The following is a 23,044-nucleotide window of genomic DNA, read 5'->3' on the forward strand; positions in this document are numbered from 1 at the left end:
AAACAGGTAAATTAAAAAGCCTTTGTGTTATTTTTTTCTGCTTGTATTCATTGGCACTTCTTATTCTTCTATAGGGTGAAAGGCCTCATCCCTCAATTGGCTCTAAGCTTCTTTCAGTTGTTTATAAAGGCATCGCACCTGGGAATGAAAGGAGCTCTCTTCCAGCAGTAGACATCAGCAGTAAGCGATTAGCCGATGGACTCCTGCAGCTTGCCTTTGCCATTGATGTCCAGGTAGGATGTGGTTCTCCAATCTCATTTCTTAATCCTCAACTTTCTGTTTTCAGGGACTATAACCAGAATATATATTTTGGGTAAAAGAAGCCTTATTCATACTCTACAGATAAGCTGCAAACACTCTCTGACTTGATTGAGGGACAAAGGGAGATTTTTAAAGTAGCAAACATTACAATATTTAGTGTATGATTTATTACTGTATTTCATGGTGACATGAAACAGTTTGAGTTGGGAGGTTTTTAAGACAAGGAAATGTGCTTGGTTTTGGTTGTTGTTTGTTTGTTGGTTTTTTTTTCAGGAAATCTATGTAATTTAATGCAGCTGAGTTTCTGGTGCTGTCTTATATTTTACAGTGTGAGGAGCTAGTAAGTCTGCTGTTGAACACAGTGGTGTTATCTGTGCCATTATCCGAAGCCTCAGAGAGGAACTTTGTCAATTTTTCTCATGGACAGTATTTCTTCAGCCTGTTCTCTGACACCATTAATCAGCAGCTGCTAAAAAATCTGGATGTGATTGTAATCCATCTTATGGAATCATCTGTCAGCAATCCCCAAATGGTATTAAACTTCTTCTTTAAAAGGACAAATTCACATGGAAATGTTAGAAGTAAGACTTCTTTGTTACGGTTGGGTGTAGCTGAGTGTCTTCAGTTGCACTTGGGAAGCACAGTATTTGTAGGGTTTTTTAGTGGTTAATTTCGTGGTATTTTGTTTCCTTCTGTATTGTTTTGGGTTACAGCCTGTTGGCACTGACTTCGTGTCCTTGGCAACCTGACTTGAGTGGAAAGTGCTTGCCTATTACCTACCCTGAAATCTATGAATTTCAGGAATTTTCCATAGCGTTTCATCTGAAGAACACTGTTCACATTTTTGTGTACTATGTAGAGGGATGTACTGTGGAAGATAAATTACTGCAACACAGTCCTTTGATAAGGCTTAGAAATCAGTGATCAGTAGTAGTTTCAGTCACATCATAAACTGTGTGAAGGAAGGGGATTGAAACATACTTGTTCATAACTTGATTGAAGTTTTATTTCTGCATTCAGAGTTTATGCAAGTAAGTTACATACGTCACTCTCCTGTTTCTCAGTTCCATGCTTACTTGTATTTTCAAATTATTGATTCTCAGTATTACTCTGGGTTATTATTTGTCTCTCTGTGTTCACACAAAATGTACGGGAGGGATTTGCTACATTGGTGCTTGATTTAAACAGGAATTAGTATGGTAGATGTCTCTTTTCTTCTAAATTCCTGCACAGTGACTCCTGTATCATGTTGAGATTTAAATCTGGCACTGCTGTGTAATGCAGTAAACTGAAAGTCCTCCCCTGACACATTAGCAGACTTAATTTGAAAGTTCCTTTGCTGGGTTTTTACTTTCCATTAAGCGTAGTTTTAATTAAGGATGTGGGATAGAATTAAGGTCTTCTAATTTTAGATGCCATCTTTAGCCTTTCCACAAAGTCGAATTAGAGAGGTGCTTCTAATTTAGGTGCTTTTAGGACAGATGGTAGTTCAGACAGAAAGATCTGTCTGAAGCTGATAGGGGAGATTCATTTTCCTTCCATTAACCAGCACTTTTTGGTTGGTTTTCTCCAGAAACTGTAATTTGATTGTGTTGTTTTCTTTTTCCCAGAAGGCAAGAATCTCTGTTGCTTTTCCTTTCAGGTTGGAAGCATTTTGAATGGCATGTTAGATCAGAGTTTCAGGGAGCGTGCCGTACGCAAGCAGCAAGGAGTGAAACTGGTCACAGCAGTACTGAGAAACTGGAAGAGGCTTGACAGCTGGTGGGCCAAAGGTTCGTCTCCTGAGAGTAAAATGGCAGTCTTGACTCTGCTGGCGAAAGTTCTCCAGGTATGCATCGTTTTGTAATGGCCAGCTAACTTTTCTATTTCTATAGGAAGATATCTTAGCTTAAAGGAATAGTTTTCTTTGTTTCTCTTATGTTAGGGTGGGAGGGTGGGGGTGGATGGGGAAAAAGCTGAGTAATGATAGTCTGTTTTGTTTTTTGCAAAGTACAAAAAAATATTTGGACAAGCAGAAATTACTGGATTTTGCTTTTCTCCCCACCAGCCTTCTTGTTTTAGCTGCTCACTGTGTTTTTCTGCCTTTTTGCCTTCTGGAGAATTGACACAAGCATGGGGAGTAAACTTAGAAAATGAACAGCCTTTGGGAGCATTCCTTCTGCCTTGCTGGCATTTAGAAAGTCACAGCAGAGCTACATAAATCAACAGTGTGCAGAAAGGTTTTGGTTTTTAGGACCTTTAACTTTGGTTACATTGTGGTTTTGCTTAATGATGTTTTTTCTATCATAAGGACAGAATTTATCTACTTAGCCCACTTTTTTTTTTAGGAAGTTGTAAAAGTAGCCATGTGTAAACACACAAATATTCACTTCAGGACATTTGAAGCTATAAGTATCGTTATTTTCAACTTGAATCTTCTGGAAGTTGAGTTCTGGGGCATGTATTGTGAATTGTATTGCTGTATTCATTGCTAGTAAAGAGACTAATAGGTACTCTAGCTTTGAGATGTAGCTTGATTTATTTTTGAACTGGAAAATATCCAGCATGTAAGCTTGTTTGTATAGCATAGGGGCTTCTAGAATTCTTACTGGTAGTCCTTCTAAAACCAAAATCGCAGTATATGTACTTTCTGTTCATTCAGTATATTTGTGGAAACAGAGTTCTACAGCACATGGGTTGTTTTCATTGTTCACTAATGTAAGGATCTCTCTGACTCGTTCAGAAACAAATCTTTGTTTTTTAACTTGTCTGTTGTTCCAGATAGACTCTTCAGTTTCTTTCAATACTAGTCATGAAGCATTTAGAGCTGTTTTCGATACCTATACCAGTCTACTTACTGATCAGAATTTAGGCTTAAATCTGAAGGTAAGTTGCTCACTGAGTACGTTCCCTATCTGTCCAGCTTAGAATGGTAGTGGTTAATGAAATCCCCTGTTATTAGAGTTAAATTTTTACCTTAGTTGGACATACCACACGGGCATTACTTCCATTTTTTTAATTCCCCTATTCAGCTTCCTAAAAATTGTAGTTAATTGTTAGTATTTAGACAGAAGGCGATATCACAGATGCTGTGCTTTTGTTTTGAGTGTTGTTTTTTTATTCCTAGGAAAAAATGACTGTCAGTTGCAAATAATTTAAACTCTAAAGTGTTCATTTTTGAGTCAACGGTTAATTAGGCTTTTAGCAAGGAATGGCACTTACTAAATATTAAATTATAAATGTGCAATGATTCCAAGGTTCATTGCTGTGTGAGACCAGTAACTGCAATATGTGATTTGGTCAAGAGAGGGAGACAGAGTACTGCATACTGAAAGCAGTAGTTGTAGGATGACAAGATTACAGAATTGTAGGTGTTGGAAGGGACCTTTAGAGATTTTTGAGTCCAACCCCCTGCTAAAGCAGATTTCCTGCTGTAAGTCAAACACACAGTCATTCAGATGTGTCTTGAATAGTCTCTGGGCAGCATGTTCCAGTGTTATGTCAGTCTTGCTGTAAAGAAGTTCTTCCTTCTGTCAGTATGGAACTTCCTATACTCCAGTTTTGTCCCCTTGCCCCGTGTTCTATTACTGCATGCCACTGAAGAGTCCTCTCACACTTTGGATACTTTATAAACAGGAGTTCCTCTCTAAGCCTTCTGTTCTCCAGACTGAAGAGTCCCAGGTCACTCAGCCTTTCCTCATACAGAACATGTTCCAGACCCTTAATCATCTTCATAGCTGTCTGCTGGACTCTTTCTAGGAGATCCCTGTCTTTTTTGAACTGGGAAGCACAGAACTGGACATGGTATTCCAGATGTGGCCTTGCCAGAGCAGGGTGTAGTGGAAGGATGTCCTCCCTTGACCTGCTGGCCATGCTCTTTTTAATGCATCCCAGAATACCATTGGCCTTGGCCACAAGGGCACACTGCTATGTGGATGCTAGAGCATAAGCTTCAGACCAGAAGGCTATCAGTTTTATACTTAAAAAATAGTTTTATATAGTTGCTGCTTTGTCAGTCCACCTTTAGTTGGATGGTTTTGAACTTCACTGTGCATTCAAGATAAACCTTGCTTTTGTTGCTAGGTGGTGCATTAAAGCAGTGACTTACTGTTTTTAAGTGAGCATCTGTCATCACAAAAGTCTAATATATAGGAGTGCTGGGCAGGAAATGTTAATTAGCTTTTAACTCCCACTCGGTATTGATCAAAGATATTTTCTGAAGTAGCATCTTAAAGAAGAGCAGCTACGTGATGCATCTTTCAGTTATCTGAGCGTTTGAAATCAGTAAGCACAACCACTACCGGTTGTTTTGTGGTCCTTAAATGCTTTGTAATTAGTTTAATTTTGTTTAATTTGTAATTTCGTTTAAAGATTTTTTTAATCTTTCTTTCAGGGCCAGGCAGTGATAATTCTTCCATTTTTCACTAATTTGACTGGAGAAAAACTTAATGACCTTAAGAATGCTCTTGATCAACTTGTAGCTTTCAATTTTCCTATGAGTTCAGATGAGTTTCCCAAAGGAACCTTGAAGCACAACAACTATGTGGACTGCACTAAGAAGGTTAGTATCTTTCAGAAACGATTATATAATTAGAAGCCTAATTGAATTCTGCCTTGAAACAGCTATCTATATATCGCAAAGGGGTGTGTACGTATGCATATATAGCAGAAGTAGGTGTGTATTTATATATCACAGAGTCTGGAATTAGAAAGATAAGCTCAGTTTCTTTAAGGAAATCAGTTATTAGTTCTTAGTTAAATTTTTATCCAGATGTTGAATTTATATATACAGATTACATGTACATATCTTGAGTATCTGTTTCTGATTGATATGGAAAAGTTAAATTGAATTGATTTGATTCCATGTAACTCTTTACTTTGTGTTGTATCTTTTTTCAGTTTTTAGATGCTTTAGAGTTGTCTCAGAGTCCAATGTTGTTGCAGTTGATGACAGAAGTCCTCTGTAGGGACCACAGACATTCTATGGAGGACTTATTTCAAGCCAGCTTCAAAAGAATTTCCAGAAGGTAAGGTTTGGTCTATTACATTTTGTTCTTGGTCTTAGTGACTTCTTTTATGATGTAAATGTCATTCTTGTCTGTATAACAGCAATAGTTAACAACATAACGTTTTATATAATACTTTTAAGTCACGTACTTCTGTCTTCACTATTCCAAAATACTTCTGAAGTGGCACCAACTTACAGGTGACACTGCCAATTTCTGGACAAATTCTGTAAAGCCTTGTGTAAATTGGCTCATTCTGGCAGAATGCAGTTTGAAGGTAGTAGTTGTGTGCAATGCCTATTTTTGCTATCACTGTGTAACCATAATGCTCACATAAGTAAATAACACTTGTCAGTGAGTTAACTTGCTCAACATCCTTGGAAATAGAACGGCACTTTTTTCTCTTTCTTAAATTAAAGTGTTTCTAGACTGGTAAGTTGTTGACAAAAACATACTCTGTCCACAGAACAGATCTTTAGTCTTGGAACCAAGCATTCCAATTTATGATGGGCTATTAATTAATGACTGTTTTGAAGCATACAGTTTGCTACATGGAATCATTTATCTTTTGCCCAAGCCCCATTTTTTTTGAGTTTTAGCTACTATAAAATTATTCAGAACTGATACATCTAGAACCATAGAATCCTGAGTTGGAATAGGCCCATCACTGAATCCAGCCCCTGGCTCCACACAGGACCACCCAAAGTTCAAAACCTATGTCAGTGTTGTCTGAGCACTCCTGGAACTCTATCAGATATTTTTGCACTGTGACCACCACCCCAGGCAGCCTGTCAAGGGCTTGACCACTGTATTCGTTGTTAATATACAGATGGTAGCAAAGATGGTAACAAACATACAGAAGTAATAAGCAAAGGGAAACTCACCAGTGGTGGTGCCTTGGCTGAAGAAGCTGGGGCAGTCCTCACTGGTGAGCAATCTCCAAGAGATGTTGCCTCAGTGGGAGTCAGCCCTTAAATGAGGTCTCAGAGGAGGTGGAGTCGAGCTCCACCCCTTCCGGGAGCACAGCTACATCACTCTCACCTGTGCTCCCACAGCTGACCCCACACTTGCCTCAGCTGATTAATCAGAGGTTCAGGCTGTGATTACCAATCTCCCATACAACCACCCTATCCTTAGCCCCCAGCTGCCCCTCCCCAACACGGCTCCATGCAGTTTCCTCATGTCCTGTTGCTGTCACAGAGGGCAGAGCTCAGTGCTGCCCCTTTGCTCCCTGTAAGGAGCTGCAGCCACCATGAGGCTTCCCCTCAGCTCCTCTGCTCTGGGCTGAGGAAACCCAGGGACCTCAGCCATTCCTCACACACCATGTCCTCCAGACCATTCACCATCTTCATAGCCCTTCTTTGCGCACTTTCTAGTGGCTTTAAGTTCTCCTTACACCGTGGTGCCCAGAGCTGCACACAGAGCTCAAGGCGAGGCCATAGCAGTGCAGAGCAGGATAATCCCTTTCCCCATCTTTTTCCATTTGCCTACACTTTTTGTATGTACCAGATGCTATTTATCTATTATCATTATTATTTTAGATTGGAGCTGACAAAGTTAGTGATAGCTTTTGGATTGAACCATCAGAGAGGTATAAACAATTTTACCGCTTCTTTCAGAGCAAGAAGCTGAGACTTTCTTTAGATAGTTTCAAACTGCTCTTTCATGTCTTGTAGGATAGCTAAGTGGTTATGAACAAAGACAATGTAATTTTAATGACAGAAGCAGTTTAAAATGCAAATGGAATCTGGTAAGAACGAGTTTTCTTCTTGAGATTTTTATCTTATTTAGGAGCAGCACTGACAAACAAGTGGTACTGCTAGATACTGTTCACAAGATGTTCCAGAATGAAGATCTTCTTTCAAATACTGTCCGGCAAGCTTTTGTGGATCGTTCCCTCCTTACTCTCATGTCACACTGCAGCTTGGATGCATTGAGAGAATTCTTTTGCAAGATTATTGTGCAGGCTATGGATACACTTAATTCCAGGTTTACAAAGGTATGAATTACAAATAAATAAATTGGAAAGCATAATGTTGGCTGTCTCTATGTACATTTTGCTTAGGTTTGGTTGAAATGCTGCAATTGAAACCACTTGCTTTCAATTTTACCAGTTTTCTGTATCTCGTAGCAGAAGTTTTTCCTCATTGTGTGTTTCGATTCTGTTGCTTTGAAATTAATGCATGTTTGTATTTCTTCTGTGTATAGCTGAAAAGTCATTTGTATATGTAAAAAAGGGATCTGAGGTACTGTCAAAATCCACTCTTAAGTATAAAATGGTAGTCTACTAATACATTGTGAAAGAGGGGTATTAGACCTGTGTAATCAAAGCCCTTGGAGAAAAGAGGGATTGTGCTCTTAATCACTTGCAGAAGGATCTCGGCTACAATCAGAAGATAGATGTGTTTCTTTCTCTATGTGCTATTTGTCATCCGTGTTAGTTAAATTGTTTTTGTTAGTGTGTGTACTCTTCCCGAGGTTCTCTTCCACTTGTTAGTTTTTATGATGCACCTGTTTAAGAGCAGCAGCACAGACAAGGTGCTGAAATTATCCAAATTTAGAATAGAATAGTTCAGTTGGAAAGGACCCACAAAGATCATCTAGTCCAACTTCCTGACTGCTGCATGGCTAACCAAAAGCTAAAGCATATTATGCCTCCAAAATACTGACAGACATGGGATATCAACCACCTCTCTAGGCAGCCTCTTGCAGTGTTTAACCACCCCCCCTGTTAAAATATATATATATATATATATATGTACATATAAAAAAAAAACAAACAAATGTTCAGTTGGAACATCCCTTGTGCAGCTTTGTGCCATTCCTTTGCATCTTGCCTTAGATTCCTAGGAGGAATTCTAATAGTTGTCATTAAAACAAAACACTGGAAAGAAGACCTTATACGTAGACTTAAACACACAGGCTCTCACATGAACTTCTATTGCTGTAAGTGTTGGCACTGAAGTGAGGTGCACAAAGAAACTTATAAATTCCCTGGGTACATGTTTTGAAATGGTAGTGGTAGGAACATGGTATTTTATCTGCTTATCAATTATATGTATATTTTTATCTTTGATTCTACGTGTGAGCTTTGTTTAAAAACAAGTTGATCCTTGTTTTCATAGGGAAGGATGTTCTGTGTTTTCTGCTCCTGTTGAACTAAAGGGCTTTAGGCAACTTCAAGTAGCACAAATTGCCATTGTTTCTCAACAAACAATTCAAACTGACAGATGTCTTTCATCACCAAGCGTATTTGTCTCCTTGTGTTGCTCTTACAGGTGTTTTGCTTAGCATGTCTGAAATGTTATTTGGTAGTCTGCATATATTACTCTAATATCGCTCTAATTGTTTGGTCAGTTGTACTTAAGACAGTTACCTGGTAAACAGATCAACATACTTTTAATAATTGTATTACGCAGAAACTCTGAAGTTGTAAGTTATTGTTGTAGAAGATAAAAGTAATCTGAAGGCTGTTTAGCAGTAACTAGAGTAACTATGGACCGCCTTAGCAAGGTCAAAGTCTAGGAAGCTTTTTTGAGTCTTTGCTTATTTGTTTTCAGTCCAATGAATGTGTTTTTGATACACAAATCACCAAGAAAATGGGTTATTACAAGCTGCTGGAAGTGATGTATATACGTCTTTCAAAAGATGATGTTCACTCCAAGGACTCTAAAATTAACCAAGCTTACCGTGGTTCTGTAAGTGTAGAAGGAAATGAACTTACCAAGGCACTGGTAAAGTAAGATTCTTTTTCCTTGTATTTCCTTTCAATTTTTATTTAGATTTTGGGTAAAGACTCTTTTTAGGTACGTCATGTTAAGCAGTATGACTTGGTCAAGGATGAACACAGTCTGCGATGTATCTTTTGGTTTCAAGTAGAATGCTCAGTATTTAATCTACATTTGATAAACTGATCTTGAACATTGGAACTAGATGACCTTTAAGATCCTTTCCTACCTGAGCTGTTGTAATTATCTACAGTCCTATATTAGAATGAGTTCTACCTCTCCTTTCCCAGTTATTTTATTTTTCTTGCTTTTCAGTGTGGTTCTTTACATTTAAATTTCAGTTTGATTATTCTTAAACACTTATGACAGAATTCTAAGAGAACCTAAGAGAACTTAAAAGCTTTCTTTTTTTGTCTGTTATTTGCCTAAGAGTTATAGGTGATTATGGGCAAAAGACCTATATTATTATTATAATTATCTAAACTAGTTTTCTTTGGCTAATGCATAGCGTAGCTCAGCATGCCTGTCCACTGGCAAGTTGTTGGGTAAGAGCCACAAGACTTGTTTGTGTATGAGTTGAAAGGTATCTTCATTTTCTATGAAAATACCCTGCCATCTCCTTGACATTAAAGATGGCTGTGCAAATATAAGTGGAAGTTGGCTGTGCCGTTGGTTGAATGGTTAAACTGCGATTTAATGCTAGTACTGCTTTAGTGATAGAGATCTCTTGATCTGTCTTCTGTTCATTCCGTCTTTGGTTGGAAGGCCTTTCCTGTGCTCATTAAAGAGAAGGAAAAAAAAGCAACGAAGACTTTGGTGTTTACCTGTCCATATTTGCCTGTTCTTATTTTCAGGTTGTGCTATGATGCATTTACAGAAAACATGGCAGGGGAGAGTCAGCTGCTGGAGAAGAGGAGACAGTACCACTGTGCAGCATATAATTGTGCTATTGCTGTTATTAGTTGTGTCTTCACTGAAAGTAAATTTTATCAAGGCTTTCTCTTTACAGAAAAATCAGAAAAGGTGAGAATCCACTCTTACTGCTAAAGAAGCTTCCGGAGCATGAAACATCAAGAGATGTTACTTGGTGTCAATAAATCAAAGAATCAAATTTGAATGACAGGCAATTATATAACGAGCTACCCAGTGAGGCAGTAGGAGTAGTTGACTTTCTTTCCTTTTCGTGTCATTTGAATTGCTGATGAAGGCTTTGCCATCTGTTGGGGGTGGGTGAAGTAGGGATAGATCTACCACTTTCTCTCCACGCTCAATCCATTTTCTAATATACAAGAAAACATCCATTAAGTTTTCCAGTGCTTGAAATACACGAATTAGATCCTTTTTACAGGGTGCATTGCCAGTGCTTTAAATTCTCAAGGAATCGAGTAGCAAAATTTCCTTAAGTGTTGATCTAAAACAGAACTGTCTGTGTTTTCTGTACTTTGAACTTCTACAAGAAGCAAGAAAATACATCAGAGCAATTGTTATTGAGTGCAGCGCTATAACTTTGATGTTTTCAAGCTTTCTTTGGTTTGTAGAACTTGCTGATTTTTGAGAACTTGATAGACCTGAAGCGTCAGTACATGTTTCCTGTAGAAATTGAGGTGAGTGAAAGTGCTGGGTTTTATTTCTGTGCAAAAAAATGAGTATATCCTTAACGGCATGCTCACTTTTGAACTGGTTGTTAGTCGTATATGGAGAAAGCAAGAAAACAATGGAGAACTCCTTTATTTACAATTACCTTTTTTCTTAAGGAAATGTAGACATATTCAGAACAAACCTTTGGGGCACGTAACTTTATTGTTTAGCACACTTCATTCTGGTTTTGAATGACTGTAGAAATAATTGATTTAGCTGTTACATGGTAGCTTTAATAATCACCACTTCTAGTGTGGAACTGCATTTCTAATTATATGATTTGTATCATTTTTTGACAGTTTTGAGAAGTTGCTCTGTAAATGATAAAAAGATAAAATAGTAGTAATTATTTCTTTCTATTGTTTAGGTTCCCCTGGAAAGGAAGAAGAGATACATTGCTATTAGAAAAGAAGCCAGAGAGGCATGGAATGACAGTCAGGGTATGAAATTCATTTATGACTATGAAAAACCTTCTCTCTTACCTTTCATGTGCTATTTATTGATGCACTGCTAATTGGCTTCTACAGAATCAGGAGCAAGTAAAAGCATACGCAGTACTTTGTCATGCAACCAATTCCCATCCACCCACAGATTCCAGTGGTCAATAAAGGCATGTTTGCTTGTAATCGCTTTGATTAATGGTCTATTCTTTTTCCTATTTAGATGAACCCAAGTATTTAGCTTCTGCATCATACATGATGGATAGCAGTTTGAGCGAGGAAATGAGTCAGTTCGATTTTTCTACTGGAGTCCAAGGTTTTTCTTATAGTTCCCAGGATGTTACAGCTAGCAGTGCTCACTTCAGGAGAAAGGTAATTTAGCGACTTATGTGCTGAGTGTAAGAAGTTTTATGCTTTTTAGCAATCGTGTGTATTTACTGAGGTTGAGAACTAGAAATGATGTGTTATGCTGAGAAAAACAAAAGTTTCCCTGTAAAGTGAATCAAGGCTTATTTGTTGTTAAACTTTGTTCTTCAGTTTGTTTTTCAGCTGTTGCTAGTGAATGTATCAGATAATAAACTCAATCACTTACAAACTTAAAGGTACTTGAATTCTGTTCTACTTGAGGATGGTTTTCTCCAGATGAGGGAGAGAGGGATCAAGCCGTGTTCTATTTCCTTTTTCTCTGCGCTGTAAGCTGGAGAAAAGCCATGTGCTGCGGTGGTTTTCTAAGGCTGAGTGGTACAAGCCAACAGAGTTGTTAAAAGGTGGCTTTTGACTGTGTGTGCACTCAGCAGTGGCCTGTGGTGGTTCTGTTTTGCTCTTAGGCATCTGTTTTTCCCATATCTTTTTGTTTTCAAAGACAGTTGCGCAAGCTGGCTTTATCAAATGCATAGAATGAATTATTGCTATTATTACATAGTTATTCTTTATCTCCATTGTGGCACCTTGTCTTTAACTGTTGTTGGAAGATGTTAAGTACTGTTCTTCCAAGTCTTCAGCTGTGAAACAGTTGTTTTCTGTGAGCTTCAGAGTTCTTCCTACTTCCAGCAGTTGCCCCACCTATAGTAGCAGGTGGTAATGTCAGAGCAATATGAAACTGACATCTGTAGGCACACAAAGTGAAACCAGTGCACAGGTGGTACATCTATCTGGGAGGCATTTAAATAATGTGTCTGATTTATTCCCTGTTGCAGATTGAGTGTATAGTCAAATCTGTCAATACTGAAAAGATAAGAGTGACTCATTAAATTGTGTTATCACAGTTTAAAAGAAAATGCATTTGTATTGATTGTAGTAATTTTTTTTTCCTCAGGAGACATCAGAATACATGGTTTTAAATGATGAGATGGAACTGGAGATGGATGAACTTAACCAACATGAGTGTATGGCACCAATGACCACTCTGATTAAGCATATGCAGAGGAACCAGATCACACCCAAAGTGGAAGAGGCCAGTATGAACCAAAAACCTGGCATTGTTTCTCTAGTTATAACAAAACAACGAGGCTGTGACTGATTGAATGCCTCCATTTTGTGATTTTCATGTCTATACCTATGTGGCTCAGGTGGGGCTTTTTTTGTTGTGGTAAGCCTGTTTTGTTCAATAATTGAATTGATTTTTGGTCTTTTTCATTAAATTTCAGGGCACGGTTCCCGTAGACCTTCCTCTTTGGATGAAATTTCTGCATAGTAAGTTAGGAAATCCGTCAGTGCCATTAAATATTCGCCTCTTCATAGCAAAACTTATTGTTAATACTGAGGATGTGAGTAATTTCTTTTTCCCTATTTTTCTTTCTGTTAACATAATAAGTTGTATTATGAACTGCATAGATCTTATGTGGTAAAATACGTTATCAACTGAGACATTTGGAGGAGGTTCCAATTTAATCATTTGCCATGATTAAACGGAACTTGTTCATAGCCCAAAAATCGAAGTAGTGCCAGCATTTGGAGTATAAAAGAAATGCATTTTCTTCTAATAACTATTTCTAGAAGTAGAGCGTATCCACAATATGCGTCTTGTGTGAACTGTAATTAATTCATTGATACTGGTTAAGGGGCATAGCTGATTGTTTGCCAACTTTGTATCAATAAATACAGTGTGTTTTTAATGGTCACAAATGAGTCTTCTGGAAACCTGTAGAGCTAAATGATGCTCTAGTTGCAGAAAGGTATAACGTGATGGAATGTGTCTTTGCTTGAGGAAAAAACATTCTCTAATATTTCTAATTCTATTTCAGACACTTCTTTTAAAGAATGATGTTTGAAATATTCTGAATCCAAAATACAAAACTGGATTTCAGAATTAATTCAAGAAGCCTTAACGCTCACTTAATGCTGCTTTCTCAGTAAAACTGTCTGAAATAGAGATTTGGAAGAGCAAGTGAAAGCACTACTGAAATAATTACAGCTTTACATGAAGATCTGTGTAAGGTGCTTCTTTTAAGCAGAAGTGAGGAATATAGTTAGGAAGGCCTTTCATTTTAAAGTAACTTTAAATTTGTTGGGATTTTTTGTTATCATTTCAGACTAGGTTAGACTCTAAGAAGTTGCTAAGAAAATGCTAAGAAATTGATTTAGCAGTCTCCCTTGTAATAATTATTGAACAGGATATTAAATAATTGGATATTCCGTATGTTGTTTTTGATTTTATTTATTTATTTATTTTCTCCCTTCCCAAAGGTTTTCCGACCTTATGCAAAGCAATGGCTCGGTCCGATGCTGCAGCTTGTTGTTTCTGGCAATAATGGAGGTGAAGGGATTCATTATATGGTAGTGGAAATAACAGTTACCGTTCTTTCCTGGACGAGTGTAACTACTCCCAAAGTAAGGAAATGTAAAAATTATGTTTTGCTATTCTAATGACTAGTTAATAAATAATGAGTGAGTTTATTCACTTCTAATCGTTTTCTGTATCAGTCCACTGTTTCATTTAGAGATACTAACTTTAATAGTAGCTTATTTACTTATTTGGAAAAAGCAGAACGTATGTCTTTATTCTGGGGTCGCTATGTCTATTTTTGCTTCCATTCATTGTAGGGAAATATTAAGGATGAGATTTTGGCTAACAGATTGCTTGAATTCTTGATGAAGAATGCCTTTCATCAGAAACGAGCTGTGTTCAGACACAATCTGGAAATCATAAAGACAGTTATAGAGTGTTGGAAGAACTGTCTCTCCATACCTTACAGGTAGGCAATTTGGAACTTTATTTTGTCAATATTTCAGGAGTATGAGTTGAGTGTTATCAAAGCAGATAACAAGGCAAATTCAGCCGCAACTGTAAATTTTTTGTCCCCAGAACTAACAGTAAAACTTCAGAACTGAACTCTCCAAAGGCTGAAATATGATTTGTTTAAACAAAGAGAGAGAGCATGTAGGTAATTACAACAAGCAACAAAAGGAAGAGTAATCTTTACAAAGACTTTTTGTTTGAAATATATTATTACAGAATTTTAATGCATTCTAAGTAAGACTTTTATGATCTGATGTGCTTCTGAACTGGAGTATTTGTGCAGGCTGACAATCTTGAATCTGCAAAGGCTTCTTCACTGAAGCTAGTTTTTACTTCTGCTTTTTACCTTTTTCTGTTGGTGGAAGAATATATGTGTGTGTGTATGTGTGTGCACTTGTTTTCTATAGAGTTTTTGGGTTCTGTGTGTGAATATACACGTACAAAGAAAGTGATCGAGTGATTTGGGGTTTGTTATATATAAAACGTATATATATATATATAAAATTTATGATTGTCTCCAACAGCTTAATATTTGAGAAGTTTTCTAGTGGAGATCCTGATACGAAGGACAACTCAGTAGGAATTCAGCTGCTGGGAATTGTTCTAGCTAACAATTTACCTCCCTTTGACCTGAAGTGTGAAATAGATCGCATCAGGTAAGAAACACAACTCTTTGAATAACAAATTTTCTTAAAAGCTTTAGTGAGCAACTCTTAACTTGTCAACATAAGACATCAGAGTCATATTGTTCATTTATTGGGAACTTTTTGACCCATCATCCATTTGCTATGGTCTGTCACAGTGCTTTTTTTATCTGTAAAGTTGGTGATACCATCTTAGTACAGGTACTAAGAGAACCAGCTAGGAAATGTGCCCTCCTCAATTCGTTGCTTGTAAACAGAGATAGATGCCAGTCACTGCTTTACCTACAAAACTATCTTGTCCATATTGCCATGAAGTTGTTGAGGCGATAAGAGGAACACTACCATCAGAATTTTAATCCTGGATATGGGAAGTGCAGACTTTAGGCTGCTTGGGAACTAATTGACAAGATGCCATGAGGAACTGCTTTTGAAGCCAGTGGGGTTTGTCAATGGTGGTCACTTTTTAAGTATCAGTGTCAAAAGTTAAGTAGACAGAGCAGTACGCTGACTTGGCTGAGCAAACTTCTTCTAGAGCTTAGTTGGAAGAAGAACATGTGTGGCCACTGGAAGCAAGATCAGGCAACGTGGGAGGACTGCAGAAATACTGGTTGCTATAGTAGGGAGAAAATGTGTGTGGCCAAAGCTTAATTAGAGTGGATGCTGGCCAGCAGCAAGAAAGGCTTCTTTAAATGTGTTAACTGCAAAAGAAAGACCAGAGGTAGCATTGGTCACTTGATGAGATTGGTCACCTCATAAGTAGGGACACACATAAAGCAGAGACATCTAATGCCTTCTTTGCCTGTTGACATCACTGACAATGGATGGGCATACGCTTTGCTGGGTAAAGCACTGGCTGGAAGGCCAGGCCCAAAGAGTTGTGGTCAATGGAGTGGAATCCAGTTGGTGGCCGGTCACAGGCAGCATTCCCCAGGGCTCAGTGCTGGGGCTGCTTTTAACATCTTCATTGATGATCTTGATGAAGGGATTGAGTGCACCCTCAGTAAGTTTGCAGATGACACTAAGCTGGGAGGGAGTGTTGATCTGCCTGAGGGAAGAAGGGCACTACAGAAGGACCTGGACAGGCTGGATTGATGGGCCAAAGTTAATGGCATGAGTTTCAATAGGGCCAAGTGTCGGGTCCTGCATTTTGGTCACAACAACCCCAGGCAACCCTACAGGCTTGGGGAGGTGTGACTGGAAAGCTGCCTGATGGAAAGGGACCTTGGTGTGCTGATGGACAGTCGGCTGAATATGAGCCAGCAGTGTGCCCACGCGGCCAAGAGGGCCAATGGCATCCTGGCTTGTATCAAGAATGGTGTTGTGAGCAGGACTAGGGAAGTCATCCTGCTCCTGTACTCAGCATTGGTGAGGCCTCACCTCGAGTACTGTGTTTGGTTTTGGGCACCTCAAAGTACAAAAAAAGACATTGAGGTACTGGAGCAGGTCCAGAGAAGGGCAATGAGGCTTGTGAAGGGCTTGGAGAATCAGCCCTATGAAGAGAGGCTAAGGAAGCTGGGGCTGTTTAGTCTGGGGAAAAGGAGGCTGAGGGGAGACCTTATTGCCCTCTTCTTATAGTGAGAGCAGGGCAGGTCTCTTCTCACTGGTGACAGGTGACAGGATGAGGGGAAATGGCCTCAAGTTGTGCCAAGGTAAGCTTAGGTTGGACCTTAGGAAACACTTCTTTACAGAAAGGGTTGTTAAACACTGGAATAGGCTCCCCAGGGAGGTCATTGAGTCACCGTCCCTGGATGTGTTTAAGAGCCATTTGGATGCGGTGCTCAGAGATATGATTTAGCAGAGGGTTATTAGAGTTAGGGTACTATGGTTAGGCTGTGGTTGGACTTGATGATCTTCGAGGTCTTTTCCAACATGAGTAATTTTGTGATTCTATGACTGCAGTTTCATGGGAATTAACAGATTCAGGAACAGCCAAAAAAAGGATTTGAGACACTGTAGGTGGGAATCAGTATTGTGTCATATTGATCTCTTCTAAAAGTAGTCACTGTGCTGTTATGCAGCTCAAAAGTTTTTCAGTGTGAAATCAAGTGCTGGAGTGGTGGCTTGTAACACATTTGCTTTTTGTGCTAGGTATTTTCAGGCTCTGATCAGCAATATGGGCTTATTAAGGTATAAAGAAGTTTATGCAGCTGCAGCAGAAGTGTTGGGACTTGCTCTTCAATATATCGCTGAGAGACAAAATGTAAGTAACATATTGTGTGACCATTACTGTCTTAAATATGTTTACATCTTTTATGTGGCTGCTAAGCTCAGCTATAAAAATAAATGTTTTTAGAACTCAATAGCCTTTGTCCAACAGATTGAAAGGTTAACTAATTCAAGATGAAAAATGCTTTAGGTCATAGTAAGAGCTGAGTTTCTGCCCTGCTGTTTTGTAGCTAGATGTGAATGGGCTTTGTTCTGCTCCTGCGATTCAGCAACACTGTTGTGTACACTTTAAAGTGTTGGAGTTTCTCGTTTTTCTTGTTTTTTGGTTAAAAAAGAAAATTGAAAATTGGGAGGTTTGGGGCTACGTTTTGAACATCTGTATCTGAGGATGTTTAGTAACTGGCAAGTTTTGATGTAAGGTTCAAGGCTACTGTATTTAATTTTGGGCTTATCGAGCTCTCATGGATAACGGATCCACTTATTTTCTAGAGGGTGGATGAAATGAATGCAGGCAGACCTATTACTCACTGAATTTTATAGTACTGGCACTAAGGGATATTGCTTGATGTTCATAGAAATCAATTTGAGACAGATACTAGAAGTATCTCTTTACAGAACTGTTAGTTATCATGGGATTCTGGAGGTAAGTGGCATCAACAGGTTCAGAAAGAAATTAAGCAGATTTTTGCACAAGAGAAGTCCACTGACTACTTTCAAAAACAATAGGCAACGTATACTCTAAGAGCTAATGATGGATATATACTGGGATGTATGTGGGGGGGGGGGGGGGGGGAAAGACAGTGCTGCCAGGCTTGTGAACTCCTAAATAACATTCTGCAGCTGCTACTACAGAAATGCCAAGTTATTGGCTTGGTGGATTATTACTCAATCTTGCAGGATATTCCTGCATTATTCCCCACTAAATTGCATTCTGTTTTTTCTTTTATGCTTTCTAAAGCATATTTCCTAAACTGAATTCCTACAACCTCCTCTCCCATGTTTTTTCAAGTTCTATTAAAAGCAGTGTTTTGCATAAAGTAGCAAAGATGGTTGAAATATTTTATCCTATTCGAAGCTAATTTCTTTGATGCTCAGTAAAGCCTACTGCTTCATTCCCTAAATGTCTTCAGTAAAAATGCCTTTTTCTTACATTCACTAGTTGGGAATCTGCCATAATCAATAGTTTCTATTAACGTAAGCTTGTATTTCAGAGTTTAGATTTTGGTTCAGAACCAAAGGAAGCTCAGAAGGGCACTGTGAAACAGTTGTGTTTCAGCCAGGCGTCACTGTATGGCAGCTGTGAAGCACCGCAAGGTCAATTTGAAGCAGGTGAATCCTACCTAGCAAAGTGCAATAGAAGCAAACAGTACAGCAGTAATACCGTGTGTTGCTAAAGTGGTTATAGATTTTATGGCTATGCATGTCATGCTGTCTTTCTAATCCTCAGATACTTGAAGATCCAGTCTATGATTGTGTCATAAAACAATTAAAACATCATCAGAACACCCAGCAGGATAAATTTATAATATGCTTGAATAAAGTTGTTAAGAATTTTCCTCCTCTCGCTGACAGGTATGTCATTACTCACGTGGTGAATACATTGTAGATCTAGAGGAATAATAGAAACTACCTTGTTTTTCTTCATTGGCTTATGTTCATGTTAAGGTTTATGAATGCAGTGTTCTTTTTGATACCAAAACTCCATGGTGTGATGAAAAACTACTGTCTGGAAGTAATTATGTGCCGAGCAGAGGAAATACCTGATCTCTATCTGCAGTTAAAGAGTAAAGATTTCATCCAGATCATGAAACACAGGTAAGTGGTCACATGGTTGTAAGTGTGAATAAGTAGTCTGAGCTTTTTGATAACCTTGCCTGTGGTGGCCACAAGAAGTTTATACCTCCAGATGCATTTGGAGGTCATGTTTGGTTTTGCTTATTTGCTCTCATTGTTTGAGCAAAGGTAATCGGAGTGTTAAGTATAAGATAGTTAACTCAATGTGAGAAACAAAAAAACCCACCTGTATGGCATTAAGGTGAAATATCAACTCCTATTCACTAGGGCATGAATTCCATCCTTAGTATGTATTGCTTCAGTTTTATTCTTACTTCTAGGTTGAACTCAAAAGTATTTACTGAAGCTCTTTACATGAAAGCAGATATTGGTAATATCTGAGCTGATCTTCTCTGCGTAGCAATGAAGAACAAGGTGGTAATCTTTAATTTCTGTTTTCTCTCCCTTTCTCATCTTTAGGGATGATGAAAGGCAAAGGGTTTGTTTGGATATAATATACAAGATGCTGTCTACATTGAAACCATCAGAACTTAAAGAGCTTCTTCCTGGAGTGACAGGGTTCATTTCTCACCCTTCTGTAATATGTCGACAGCGCATGTATGATATTCTGATGTGGATTTATGATAATTACAGGCATGTATTCACCGCAGTTGTTGTCTTTCAGTGGTTTGAAAGCATTTGTTAACACTGTCTTCCATCTTCATGTCCTTCTGTGTGGGATTTTCTAGTTCTCAAACAAATAGCACCTGTAGGTTGTCTCAGACCTTTTTCATGTTAATTCCTCATTTAAAGTAAGGGACAAAGACTTGGACCTGAACTTCAGCCCAGAACCAGAATGCTGCAGCAACACAGCACAGTGGTGTAAAAAGTCTTAGTCTGATGCTCTTGCTTTTTTAAAAATTATTATTTTTCCCCTTTTGGCAATGTTTATAACTGTAGTAAGAGTCGTATGCTATAGAAATTTGATTGTAGACAGGAGATGCATTAAGGCACTTTGGCACGATCTGGACCTTTTCAATCTGGTGATATGAGGATGTTCTTTCTGTTTGACTTATGGAACAGTGTATGACTGTTCTTGAAGGAGTGTGCTGTTGTACCCTCTGTCTTGGTTGGGTTCTATTCTGGTGAAGAACGTGCAGGCAATTTCACTACAGTGTCACTTGGGAAAAGATGCCACTGCTTTTCTTCTTTTTCATCCTTCCTAACTCAGCATTACTTCTGCTGGGTCTTTATAATAAAAACCTAACAACCTATTTTTTAGCTTTTTGGTTTTTTTTTTTTACTTTTCTAAAACCACTTCTGGGAACGAAGACCTCATCTTATGAAAAAAGCATTGTCATGCCAAGTTGAGACTTTTTTTTTATTAATAAAGGCAGTTCCTCCTTTTTCTTCACCATTCTTATCCTTTTGTTTGCTTTCTCTTTAATGAGTTGTTTGAGAGAAGTCACTAAGAGACATTTTTCTCCTAATGTCAGTGATCCAGAAAGCAAGGCAGATGGTGATTCTCAGGAAGTGCTCGGACTGGCAAAAGAAATCCTCCTTCAGGGACTGATTGATGAGAATGCTGAACTGCAGTGAGTAAACAGTGTTATGACGACTGAAGTAATAAGTCCTTAAATTTCTTCTCCTTTGTTTATGAGATTCAGTAATTAGATGTTTCAAGATATTTTAATACAAAAGTATGACATCAAGATAATGCTACTTTGTGTGCCCCCAGTGGCGCAGTGGTATAAGCTGCTGCTTGCGGCACCGGAGGGCCCGGGTTCGAATCCCCCCCTGTGGCGCAGGGGTAGAAGTGCCGCTTCGCTACACAGGGGGCTCGAAACCCGGGAGTTGGACTCGATGATCTCTAAGGTCCCTTCCAACTCACACGATACTATGATACTATGATACTACTTCCTTTCCCTTGCAATGAGTTAATTTATACAGTTGTGTCCCATAGCTTCACATTGAATTATGGTGAATTGCTGAACTCTTCAGTAAATTTCACTGGGTTGGTCCTAACTCTGCATTAACGTCCTAAGGTTTCTGTACAAGGCCCTCGCTATACACAGTTGCACAAATAGATTCCGTGTTGGAGGATGTTGAATGTCTTTAACTTTCTTTTTAAGCACTTCTTGAGAGGAAAACAACACAAATATTTTCTGAGCAAACCTTTGTAGTATCGGTTAAATGACACAGAGCATGATGGGAGATGAATGTGCATGTCCATGTAACTCAATGGAAGATCCATGGCTTGAAGGGTTTAATTGTTGATATTGTTATCTTATAGTTTTATTCAGAATTGACGATTTTTTGGTAATGTTGCATTTTCTGTTTGCAGACAAGAAATTAAGTTACTTATTCTTATTGTTGCAGATTAATTGTTAGGAATTTTTGGAGCGACGAGACAAGATTACCTGCAAATATTCCTGATCGTATGCTGATGTTGTTGAGTTCTTTATATTCTGCCAAGATTGAAACGCAGTACTTGAGTCTAATCACAAATTTCCTGCTTGAAATGACCAGCAAAAGCCCAGATTATTCCAGAAAAATATTTGAGCACCCACTATCTGAATGCAAATTTCAGGTAAGCAGCAGTAATGTGTTAGCCTGTGCACAACTGTGTGACAAATTCCAGTCCCTCATGTAGCTGCTGCTTTGACAAGAGCAGAGTGAAGACTACTGAGAGCATTTCTTGGAGTTAATAGTTAACACCTGTAACAGTGCTAGGTTTTGCATGGTAAATTTATAAATCAGTCTTGAGCTAAGCAGTCTGTATGGGAGATTGGTAATCACAGCCTGAACCTCTGATTAATCAGCTGAGGCAAGTATGGGGTCAGCTGTGGGAGCACAGGTGAGAGTGATGTAGCTGTGCTCCCGGAAGGGGTGGAGCTCGACTCCATCCCCTCTGAGACCTCATTTAAGGGCTGACTCCCACTGAGGCAGCATCTCTTGGAGATTGCTCACCAGTGAGGACTGCCCCAGCTTCTTCAGCCAAGGCACCACCACTGGTGAGTTTTCCTTTACTTATTCCTTCTGTACATTTGCTACCATCTGTATATTAACAACCAATACACAGTCCAAATTTCAGCAAGCTTTCTTGCTGAGCTATGGGGAGGGTTTATGTGTTTTTGTTTGTTTGTTTTTTTTTAATACCCAAGTTTTGCCTACGCTTCTAGGATGATGTTGTAGATTCTGTACTTCCATTCTGCTATCCCGTCTTTCAAAAGCAAAAAGCCTCCACTCTTAACATTCTTATTAATTTTTGTGCATGTTTTTAGGACTTTGTGATTGATTCCAGTTGGCGTTACCGAAGTACCATGCTCACGCCTTTGTTTGTGGAGACTCAGGCTTCGCAGATTACTAACAGGAATTCATCACAAGAAAGATCCCTTTCCATTTCTGGGTCGATAGGTGGTCGAGTGAGAGCTACCCAAAGGCAGTATGAATTTACTCCTACACAGAACATCAGTAAGTCCAAACTTGGGGCCTCTGAAATTTTGTTGTTTACTTTAAGAATGATTCCATTCCTTTCATTCCTGTTGCATGTGAATTTTTAATGCAGAAGTGTAAATGCCCTTAATACTTAGTTTTCAAGAGCTTTTATTTTTTTAATGAAAAAAAGATTTATTCACATTTTTATTGGTCTGATACACTTTTAATGTTCTGCCTAATGTAAAAGTGTTTCTTGCAATCTGTTCTGCTTAGGAGCACTGGGAATTACATTTTAGGGGAGAGAATTGATGTGCTTCATAGAAGTTTACATTTGGGTGATGCTGGTGTGTTACTCTTCCACTATTTTTTTCTTTACAGGTGGTAGAAGTTCTTTCAATTGGCTGACTGGAAACAGCATTGACACTTTGGCAGAGTATACAGTTCCTTCTTCTGCCGAGTCATTGTCTTCATCCATGCTGTTAGTTAAGAAGCGGAGTGAAAAATTTAAACAGGCAGCCTGTAAACCTGTGGGGCCAGACTTTGGGAAAAAAAGGCTGAGTTTACCTGGAGATAAAGTGGACAGCAAAACTAAAGGTGTGTGGGCCTTACAGTGCAATTTCTACATTACACTCTAGCTGTCTTTGCCAGTTATTTGGCTGACAGTCTTTTGCCTTTCTATCTGAAGTTGGATTTTACAGGCCTGGTTTCCAGGAGTGTGTGCTGATAACTGCAC

At 38.7% G+C, this 23,044-nt stretch overlaps 1 protein-coding gene across 1 annotated transcript in view; it reads left to right on the forward strand.

Annotated features, from left to right (window-relative positions):
* The window catches only part of PRKDC (protein kinase, DNA-activated, catalytic subunit), an 82,075-nt gene that overhangs the window by 28,037 nt on the left and 30,994 nt on the right, over positions 1-23,044 (forward strand). The window contains exons 35-59 of the mRNA XM_072330288.1: positions 75-233; positions 590-793; positions 1,904-2,089; positions 3,022-3,126; positions 4,634-4,801; positions 5,140-5,267; positions 7,038-7,245; positions 8,807-8,985; positions 9,829-9,997; positions 10,513-10,578; positions 10,980-11,052; positions 11,276-11,424; positions 12,368-12,505; positions 12,699-12,818; positions 13,738-13,881; positions 14,095-14,246; positions 14,815-14,946; positions 17,023-17,134; positions 18,548-18,672; positions 18,766-18,915; positions 19,354-19,527; positions 20,370-20,468; positions 21,253-21,463; positions 22,158-22,347; positions 22,690-22,905. Coding sequence (XP_072186389.1) covers positions 75-233; positions 590-793; positions 1,904-2,089; positions 3,022-3,126; positions 4,634-4,801; positions 5,140-5,267; positions 7,038-7,245; positions 8,807-8,985; positions 9,829-9,997; positions 10,513-10,578; positions 10,980-11,052; positions 11,276-11,424; positions 12,368-12,505; positions 12,699-12,818; positions 13,738-13,881; positions 14,095-14,246; positions 14,815-14,946; positions 17,023-17,134; positions 18,548-18,672; positions 18,766-18,915; positions 19,354-19,527; positions 20,370-20,468; positions 21,253-21,463; positions 22,158-22,347; positions 22,690-22,905 — 3,757 coding nt within the window. The remainder of the gene's footprint in view (positions 1-74; positions 234-589; positions 794-1,903; positions 2,090-3,021; positions 3,127-4,633; positions 4,802-5,139; positions 5,268-7,037; positions 7,246-8,806; positions 8,986-9,828; positions 9,998-10,512; positions 10,579-10,979; positions 11,053-11,275; positions 11,425-12,367; positions 12,506-12,698; positions 12,819-13,737; positions 13,882-14,094; positions 14,247-14,814; positions 14,947-17,022; positions 17,135-18,547; positions 18,673-18,765; positions 18,916-19,353; positions 19,528-20,369; positions 20,469-21,252; positions 21,464-22,157; positions 22,348-22,689; positions 22,906-23,044) is intronic.

This window comes from Excalfactoria chinensis, chromosome 2 (assembly GCF_039878825.1).
Source record: "Excalfactoria chinensis isolate bCotChi1 chromosome 2, bCotChi1.hap2, whole genome shotgun sequence".
Classification (NCBI taxonomy): Eukaryota; Metazoa; Chordata; class Aves; order Galliformes; family Phasianidae; genus Excalfactoria; species Excalfactoria chinensis.